Source organism: Penaeus monodon, unplaced genomic scaffold (genome assembly GCF_015228065.2).
Source record: "Penaeus monodon isolate SGIC_2016 unplaced genomic scaffold, NSTDA_Pmon_1 PmonScaffold_54, whole genome shotgun sequence".
In the NCBI taxonomy this organism is placed as follows: domain Eukaryota; kingdom Metazoa; phylum Arthropoda; class Malacostraca; order Decapoda; family Penaeidae; genus Penaeus; species Penaeus monodon.
This window is the reverse complement of record NW_023660329.1, coordinates 291,300-301,702: the sequence shown is the minus strand read 5'-3', so window position 1 is coordinate 301,702 and position 10,403 is coordinate 291,300. Positions and strand designations below refer to the sequence as shown.

General features: G+C 41.7%; 1 protein-coding gene across 1 annotated transcript; it reads left to right on the top strand.

Moving 5' to 3' along the window:
- The first annotated feature begins 2,106 nt into the window (after nt 1–2,106).
- On the top strand, nt 2,107–3,229 carry LOC119571191 (baculoviral IAP repeat-containing protein 7-like). Its single transcript, XM_037918607.1, has 3 exons — nt 2,107–2,155; nt 2,317–2,442; nt 3,027–3,229. Exons 1-3 carry the CDS (start codon nt 2,107–2,109, stop codon nt 3,227–3,229), a joined length of 378 nt encoding a protein of 125 aa, XP_037774535.1.
- Nucleotides 3,230–10,403: the final 7,174 nt, after the last annotated feature.

Genomic DNA, 10,403 nt, shown 5'->3' with positions numbered 1-10,403 from the left:
ACAAGCATTTTCACTCGAACTTAATTTTAATAGATACGCAGAAAACAGAAATAAAGGAATTGTCATTTAGCGACTATAAAAATAAGTTATTCTCACCAATCTGGAAAAAAATGTCCCAGTCGATCGACAGAATAATAGGGTCTTCTGATGAAGACTTCACGAAGTGTTTAAATTCTATCTTAGATAAAGCTGTGACTTTTGATAGGGCAGTTACCGATCTTAAAAAAACAATGGCATCCATATCGCATATCCGACACAACGTAATTGATCCAAATAATGATAATAATAAGCAAACGAACGACAACTATCAATCAGTCATGATTAAACAACAACAAGAGATTATACAAATGCAAGAGCAATTAATAAAGCGTCAAAATAGCATGATACAAAGTTCTTCGGCCGAGCCAAATATACACGATGTGCATACGGAGCGAAAAAAGAAAAAGAGACAAGAAATTAATCTCTATGTAATTTTCTACATACGACTCATTGGGTAAAAAGAAAGATTGTCATTACTGTATAGTTTTATTTCATTCATAATTCTTCAGAAAGTGTTGGTTGTTTCGGTGAACATCTCAAATGGGACATTCCTTAATACAGACGAGTGTTTGTCATCGTATGTCAGTTCAACTTCATCAAAAGATATTCTATTACCATTCTACGTTTCACTACGTTTCATTCGTTACACGTTCATATGTTTCCCTTACAAATGCAGTAATCAGTAATAGTTATTTAGCCCAACTTTCTTTTCATTATTATGATTATTTATAGTCATGTATCTATTTGTTACACTATTATTACTGCTACTTCTACTACTACTATTATTACTACTACTACTGTAACTAGTACTACTACTATTACTACTACTACTACTATTAGTGTTGTCATCGATATCAAATTTTACATTATTTTTATTTTCGTTGTTATTATTTTTATTTTTATTATCATTACTTTTTTTTTTAATTCTTTCTTGGCTTGTTTTAGGTGCATCATCATTTGTAGATCTGTTATTTTTCCTTCTAAAACGGTTTAGTGGCCCTCCGGTATTCCATCCGTCGAGTAACCATCTTCTCAGTTCAGTGTTTAATTCCATTCTTTTCTTCATTTTGTTGTTTTTCCGGTTACGCGAACTGTTAGATCTCGATGACATTACGACGGCATTATTTGTTGCGAGAAACATTCATAGGGTAATTATGACAAAATGTACTTATATAGGGTATTTCTAATAACATACGAACACTCTATTAATAAATTATGTCGCCTCTGTAAGAAAGAAAGACCATATCACACATGGATGGCGGTGATTCGTATCGTATTTCGAACAGACCATCACCACCACAACCATATCATATCACATATCGTGCCATTATCAGCGGTACATATTATATGACGTGACGTTTACAACGTTAGCCCGATATAACAGAACCGTTGTGATGGTGGTGGTGGTCTTGGTAAAGTTGGTGGTGATGTATGTTTATATCTGCTGAGGTAAAATCTTTAATACCTTATGTGTATATGTGCGGACATTTGTTTGTAACTATGCGTGTATGGTAATTGTTCTGGAACAATTGTTAAGGGAAGGAAACATGTGAAACTTTTCTGAGTTGTCTCTTACACACGGTTGAGTGAGTCATATCGACTGATCTGTCTGGCGACATTATTACCATACTACATCACAATATCATTAGAGAGCCATGTCAGTTGCAGTGAATCATTCGCCAACACCTCTTGGTGATTCACGGTGTGAGTACACGGGACTATATATTTTTATCGACTGGTCTGTCCACTGGTTGATGAGATATAATTACACTGTAAGTGATGAACGCGTGCACTGCAAGATATGAATGCGAACACCCATTCTCATACTGTGTTTGTTTATATTTACGAGTGTTTACATTCCCAATTTTAATATTAATGAATACCAATTTTAGGGTGTAAGAGAGAATGACATTTACATGCGACTGACCCATTGAATCTATAAAACGTATAGTTTTTATAATTCTTCTTCTTATTATTATTCTTAGATTCCAAACGCCGCTGAACCAAAACACGTACATTATGTGATGCATCAAAGTCAACTAGTCATTTACGGAGTGGCCGGAGTGTATGACACAGAAACCATTCGATTTAGCAGATGCAGGATTCGTTTCAGATGGTTAGTAAGTTATATATTCCGTATGAATATAATAAGCTTGATACGCTGCTTTAATATATTATTGTTCATAATATATTGTGTAGTATATCTGAATAGTTTATGTTATCCATCATTTACGCGTATAAGATGCAGCCCTCTTACTTTTTTCTTTTTAACTATAGGTTCAGGTGATTGCGTCTACTGTTTTCACTGTGGATTATATCTAGAGGAATGGAATAAGAAGGATATACCTAAGAAAGAACATGCTATCTGGAATCCAGACTGTCAATATGTTAAAATGGTAAAGGGTGAGGAATTCATTAAAAGGACGAAGGACTTATCGTGCTATGATGGAGTTGTCGGTTGTAGTAAATAGTATCGATCCGGCGAACTCATATTATTGGATGAGATTTATCCAATCACTGAAAATGAAATCAACTATCAAACAGTTGATTCTGTATGTTCGTAATGCAAATGTTGACGATTATATACTATATGTAAGACGGTATAATAAAAAAGTAACACATTTATTCATATTAGTTTACAATAATTCCAACGTTACATAGAGTGTGTATAACATTACTAAATCTAGTATATGTAATATATATATATATATATATATATATATATATATATATATATATGATTTAAGTAAAAACATTACTAATAAAGTTAATAACACAATTGTATTATTATTATTATTATTATTAGTAATATCATTATCATCATTATTAGCATCAGTAATCTGTTATTATGGACAGAGTGTGGAAAAATAACTCTTTATTATTCATAGTCATACTCTTTCTCATAGTTGCTATATATGTTGGTATAACAACGTATCTACTGAATGCGTGTATACAAGCTCACATAAACGATGCGGTTAATCTAAAAGGTTTATATGGAGAATTTTCCAGTCGTCTGGCTGACGGTGTTACGCCACGAAAGATGTTTAGCGCTTATATGAAAGGCAGTGATGATTTGCTATCGCACACCATCGATGCCTATGCTCTTCCACCGCACCCGGGTTTACTTTTAGAATCGGAACACAGAAATCCTCTTCAGTTGCAGTCACAGGGTCACAAGAGAAAACCTTAGCCTCTGGATTCTGTTCAGCATGAGATATTGAGACACGATCAAGCCGGCGAAGAATTTAGATATGCGACCGGCGATAGCGATGAGCCCAAATACGGCTTCGATTGCTATAATAAAGAAATACGTGGCTGCACTTTTACATACTCCTACCGATAACGCCAAGGTTAGCGCTATGAACGACAATTCGGACATACGGCAATCTAGTGACAATAGTAGACGTGATCGTACGTGCACGAACCACCCTCGGAACAACTGGGAAGTGATCCCGCTGAGATTTTTAATCTCTCCACTCATCTCGTCGATTCGGTGTCGGGTCAGACCGTTAGATCGCATTCCGACCTTACATCTACAGAATATTTTTCGAAGATGATCAACGCTTCTTCCTCTACCGATTTCTTAGCGATGGCGAACGATACAGAATTTTACAGGAAACATTTTATTGGCTGCGATTGTTCGTTAACCGCCCTGGACGTATTTGGCAATAGACCGCTAACGGTGAAACAATCGTCCAATTTTATATTTTTTGGGCTCAATTCGTGTAATACGAATCCTTGCGTCATGACGAGAATAGCGGACGATTTTGTCCACTTCGACGAAACGGACAACACGTGTCACGCTATAGCACAGGGAGAGGATCAAGCCTATCATATCATTCACGGGGACAAGAGAACTCCCCTTGTAGGAACATTGACACCAGCGGCTGGAATAGTGCCTGCTTTCTCGGTAGCGCTCAGCAATGACGGGGTCACACATCCCGTAAAACTTAGCATCGGACCCGAAGAGGCCAGTCCTGCGAACCCTACCGAGTCTCTAGCGGTCCAGATAACCAGACTAGCCTCTCCCGTAATACCGGCCACTAACAACGACTCTTCCAACAAAACGAGAAACGTCATGTATGTACCCATCCAATCGATAACGATGAGCGGAAGTCAACCAAAGAACACGGTTAGGATTTCCGAAGTATACGGTACCGATGCCGGTTGCACTCCTCCCATTTCCATCGGCGCTTTGAAGAATTCTTCACCGATACTGTTTAACGTGGCACCGTATTTTGTGGAACCCATTCCCAATATATTGGCAGGTGCTATACCCGAAAAGCCGTACGAACACGAGCTTTTGGTTCTCGAAGGATTACGGAATAGTAGATTAGTATCCGGAAACATTTTGGGTGGATCAGAAATGCTCTTTTCGCTACTGCTGGCCGATAACGGCAGAGCCAAAGTTCACAAGTCTCGTAATATGCTCGTAGTTCACTCGGCGGGATATAAAAGATTGCAAAGGATGAGACAGTTTTACGATAAGGTCTTTCCGAACAGAAGACTCTCGACATTCGAACTGTATCAAAAGAATGTCAAATCTGCGACGGCGGTCAAGCGTTTTTCATCATGGGATCTAAAGTTTCATGAGGGAGAGATGCAAAACTTCAGCAGTATAGAAAACATAGATGACACTTTTGTTATAAAAGAAGGTCTATTGCTCAGATCCTACCAGGCTTATGCCGGAGCAGGGGTGAATTTTTCCGACCTCTACTACGGTAACAGCAGCAGCAGCAGCAGCAACAAAAACAACAGAGGGATATATTTAAACAATGCTCAGTTTCTATTTCCTACATCACATTCGCTTTTGCCAAGGATGACCTCAGAATACGATATATTTTCTGCTGATCGCGAAGTTCTTTTTGATCACGAAACTTTTTCTTGCTATTTCACTAAACCTACAAACGTTAAACTAAAAGTATTCAACGACTCATCGCCAGACTCATCCAAACATGGTTAGGGTGTCAATACCTTTCGGTATCTATACGATTTTAAGAATAACATATACACAGAGAGTGATCGAAGGTTAAGGTTTGATGAATCCGATTGGTCATTTGAGGGTAAGTTTTACCTGCATCCATCTTTAAAAAAAGTTTAATCGAGTGGGGGCACGAACACGGTCACATAGGCGACGACTGGCTTAGAGATGGTACGGATACAGTCCTTGAATATAAGGGACTTTTGGAAAAGACGAGCATCGTCTCCAGACCTATGTGGTGGACCGCTTTATGGCCCAGAACCTTTTGGAGATATTCTTCCGACATATCATTAGACCATATAAACTTGTCACATTGAAGAGAAACCACAAACGACAGTCTATGAAGGCGAATATTCGATCCGTGGATGATGGATTCGACTGTATCAACATCAAAGTGATGTCTAGTCTTTATGACGAATATGGGAAAACCATAAATCATATTCCAAATGAAATGATACAGGACATGAATAAAGTTTTGGGCGTCGAAGGGTTTAGACTGGCAATACGAGCACGGGCCCCATCAAAGATTAGTATTGCAATCTGCCATGGCGACAATGTCGTTCCCGGACTTTTAATTGTTGTTAATCATTGCTACAATAAGTGTGATTCGAACATTATTTCATTTCCGATTCGATATGTTTCGTCAATGTTTACACCTAGATACAATGCAGGGGTAGTGAAAAAGCTTGATGTGGGTCCCCCAAAAAAGGAGGATAAGAATTTTGATATAATATTCAAGAAATATCAATCAGATTGTGATGATATGCTGCAGAAAATAAATGAAGTTCACAAGTGTTTGAAAAAAATGGAGATTAAGAGACGCTGTCTAGTGTCACATATCTGTATGTATTAAACGCAAAGGAGATTCATACAATAATAGTATTATGTCGATAACTAAAAAAAAGAAATTGAAGAACAAAGGTAGTAAATCATAGTAAAAAATAAAATGAACGACAAATATGGTGGTGTTTCCTTCACATCCAATTCAACAAATACAACTGTTTGGCTGAATATATTAAGAAATGCGGGCTATTGTAAAAATATTCATGAAGAAGGAGAAAGATGTGTATGAGACGAAGAGGAGACTCATACAATGAGATGTCAATAAACAAAGCAAAGAAATTAAATGGGTAATGGGTAAATACGCATATCAAAAATTAATTGAACGAAAACAAGGGATAACGACTCATAATAAAAATGTAATAACCTAGAATTAAAATGGTGTTTCTTTTACATCCTATTCGGCGACTAAAAATGTCTTCGAAAAATCGAAGGTGCAACTGAGCGAGTTGGACACTCGAATTTCGCAAATCAACGGTGCAACTAAGCAAATAAGCGAATTGGACGTTCGAATTTCGAAAAATCGAAGGTGCAACTGAGCGAGTTGGACACACGAATTTCGAGAAATAGATGTTGCAACTAAGCGAGTAAGCGAGTTGGACACCCGAATTTCGAAAAATCGAAGGTGCAACTAAGCAAAGTTGAACATTCGAATTTCGCAAATCGAAGTGCAAACTATGCATGTTCGATAATCGAGATTCGAAATTCGTCGAAGTTGAAACATATTAAGTTCGACAAACTGAAAGTAATATATCACATTTCAAAGTAAATCAACAAATGAATCGAGTTCGACGTTCGAAACTAAGCGAGTTGGACATTCGAATTTCGAAAAATCGAAGGTGCAACTAAGCAAAGTTGGACACTCGAATTTCGAAAAATCGAAGGTGCAACTAAGCGAATAAGTGAGTTGGACGTTCGAATTTCGCAAATCGAAGTTGCAACTGAGCGAGTTGGACACTCGAATTTCGAAAAATCGAAGGTGCAACTAAGCAAAGTTGGACATTCGAATTTCGCAAATCGAAGTTCAAACTATGCATGTTCGATAATCGAGATTCGAAATTTGAAATATATTAAGTTCGACAACCTGAAAGTAATACATCACATTTCAAAGTAAATCAACAAATGAATCGAGTTCGACATTCGAAACTTTACACAGTTGTTTGTATTTTCGCTGTTTGGGCTTATTTAATACACCTTGGTATGTAAGGCCGTACCCTTCAGCAATTGCCATTTTCCTGCAGACTGCCACCTTCGATAGATGGCGTCACTGTCGAACCCACATACCCGCTCTACTCTTTTCAAGTTTTATTTATTTATTTATTTATCTATTTTTCGTTAGCACCACCATTCCTCACGACAGGTCTCGTCGAGCTGCCCAAGCCATGATCTCCTAGGACGTCCCACAGGCCTCCTCCACCTACGGTTGTCTCGCAAAGAGACAACCTGATGGTCAAGGTCGTCTACAGGGAAACAAGCTAGGTGCCCATAGAGTGTGAGTTGGCGATCCTGGATTATGCAAGTAACAGGTCCCATGCCAGTCTCACGGTGTAACCGCCAGTTGGACACGTGGTCCTGCCAACTGTACCCCATGATCCGGCAAAGGGACTTGTTACAAAATGCATCAAGACGAGACTCCAAGACACTGGATAGCATTCAGGTTTCACTTCCATAGAGCAAAACTGGCAGTATCAAGACCTTGAAAACACGCAGCTTGGACCTTTTGCATAGGTACCGACATTTCCAAATGCTCTTGTTGATCAAGTTCATGGCTCCTGTTGCCAGACCAATCCGTCTACTGACTTCTTGGTCTGACAACCCAGAGATAGGACTACACTACCAAGGTATGTAACACTGTAACTTCACCATCCTCGCCGCAAACATGGATCGACTGAATGGGTTCCCCTAACAGGCCCCAAAAGTCCTAAATCTTGGCCTTGGTCCAGGAGAACTCCAGGCCTAAGGGCTTCGCCTCATTGCTAAATGCATCAAGAGCCGCCACCAGTGACTCCAAGAACACAGATAGGATAGCAACATCATCGGCAAAGTCAAGGTCTGAGACCTTGATATTGCCTATTGTTACTCCACACTGACTTTGGCTAGTAGCTCTGCCCATTGTAGCAGCACGACCCTGCTACCTGGAGTTCAGTGTAGTTACCCAGGTTGAGTCACATCAGGTCCACAGCCATGACTGGGGAGCCTGCCGGCTCCCCCATTGATCTCCGACTTCACCACCAACATCCAGCCATACCTGTGGGCACTCACACCCACAATAAACACTCCCCAAAGAGACCAGTAACCTCAAATAGAAGATGACCAACTATTATCTTCTATACTGGCGACCACCGGAGTGATATGATATGGTATTTCGCTCGCTCGCTTTGCTCACTCTCTGGAGGGGGAGTACCTGTAGCAACCTGGAGTTCAGCATAGTTACCCAGGTTGGGTCACATTAGGTCCACAGCCATGTCCACGCTCATTGGACAGCGGGCTCCCCTCGTTCCCTGCACGCTTACACAGCGCTAGTGTATTTAAGCCGCAGAGCCTGAAACGAGATCAGCATTCCCCGATCCTCCAGCAGAACAAGACAACAGCAGCAGCACCCTAAGGACTGCCCAGTCCTTAGCCGACTGGCGAGCCTTCTGGCTCCCCCCGTTGATCACCGACCTCATCTTCTGCACCCAGCCATACTAGATGACCAACTATCACCTTCTATACTGGTGACCACCGGAGTGATACGATATGTATTTCGCTCGCTCGCTTTGCTCACTCTCTGGAGGGGGAGTACCTGTAGCAACATGGAGTTCAGTGTAGTTACCCAGGTTGGGTCACATCAGGTCCACAGCCATGTCCGCGCTCATTGGACAGCGGGCTCCCATCGTTCCCTGCACGCTTACACAGCGCTCATGTATTTAAGCCGCAGAGCCTGAAACGAGATCAGCATTCCCTGATCCTCAGTAGAACCAGACAACAGCAGTAGCACCACAAGGACTGCCCAGTCCTCCGACTTTACCACCAACACCTATCCATACCTGTGGGCACTCACACCACAACAAACACTCCCCAAAGAGATAAGACACCAGTAACCTCAAATAGAAGATGACCAACTATCATCTTCTATACCATTATCCAGTCCATACAAGTGTTGAAAAGTGTTGGTGCAAGGACACAGCCTTGCCTCACCCCTGAATTAACAGGGAAGAAGTTCGACAGACCCCCACCACACTTTATAGCACTTTCAGTACCAGTATAAAGGCTTGCTATTAGTCCAATAATCTGTGTCGGAATTCTACTGAGTCTCAGGATCTCCCATAGCAATTCCCGAGTCAAACGCCTTCTTGAGGTCGATGTAGGTTGCAAGCAACCCACAACCAAGCTCACGATGGGTTCCATAATTACTCGAAGCACTAGAATTCAGTCTATTGTGGACTTGCCAGGAGTAAATCCAGATTGCTCCAGCCTCTGATGCCTCAGTAGGTGGGTTTGCGGATCCGTTTCAGAAGAATGTAGGCGAGAACCTTGCCTGGTATGCTGAGCAGTGTAATGCCACGGTAGTTGCTACAATCCCAATGATCCCTTTTCCCATTCCAGAGAGGGATGACCACGCCCCTCAGCAGGTCAGGGGGAATAGTACCAGACTGCCAGATGGCAGTCCAGACTGTATGCAGGCCCCGAGCCATAGGTTCACCCCCAACCTTTAGCAGTTCAGCAGGGATATCACATATGCCTGCAGCTTTTCCACTTTTCAGCTTGGAAATATCTTCCCTTAGTTTGTCCAAGTGAAACACCTTAGGGTGGCCACTGGAGGGAGGGACGGGAAATTTTGAAGTGGACCTGCAGGGTAGCCACAACCAGCCTATGATCAGTGCCACAGAAATCGGCACTCTGGTAAACCCTGCAGTTCTGGAGGATCCTCCATCGCGTGCTAACAAGAATATGTCAATTTCCTTGGCCACTGTACCTGTATCACTGTATCATGTCCAGCGATGTGGGTTGGAGCGCTGGTACCAGGAGCCAGAGATTGTCATTCTCTGGGACCTAGCAAACTCCCGGAGAAGGAGGCTATTCTCACTGCTGGGATCAGCTCCCGAGCAATGGGGGCCGACAGACATCTCATAGCCAGCTCGGTCACAGCCGGATACTGCATTGAAGTCGCCCAGAACAATGTGAATATCTCTGCCACAGATGCGAGTTTGGCGTAGAACGCCTCTTTCACATCAAGTTTACATACATCGGTAGGAGCGCATACAGCAATAAGATGAAATAATGTCGATGGAGGTAAGGGGGTGAGGGCGGAGAGCAAAGGAAAGACCGAAGCCAAGGAGTTGGAGCTGGTGAGGGGTCAAGGACAGGGAAGATAAGTTGGTGACAGCGTCGGTGAGGGAGAATCAGGACCAAGGACTGCGGGCAGTCAGGCTGGAAAGTTTCTGGGAGAGAGAGCAGCCATGGTTGGTGGACAGAGACCGGAAGAATCATGTGCAACGCCGGATATGAGCTGGAAGATATGTCTGGGGAGCCGCTCCTTCAGGAAGTCCGAATGTACTCG

Excerpts from the sequence above, each read along its gene's own strand:
- LOC119571191 (XM_037918607.1), top strand. The coding sequence starts at position 2,107 with ATGACACAGAAACCATTCGATTTAGCAGATGCAGGATTCGTTTCAGAT. Across the intron at positions 2,156-2,316 it reads TGCAGGATTCGTTTCAGATG|GTTCAGGTGATTGCGTCTAC; the intron begins GTTAGTAAGTTA and ends TTTTAACTATAG. Across the intron at positions 2,443-3,026 it reads ATATGTTAAAATGGTAAAGG|GTTTATATGGAGAATTTTCC; the intron begins GTGAGGAATTCA and ends TTAATCTAAAAG.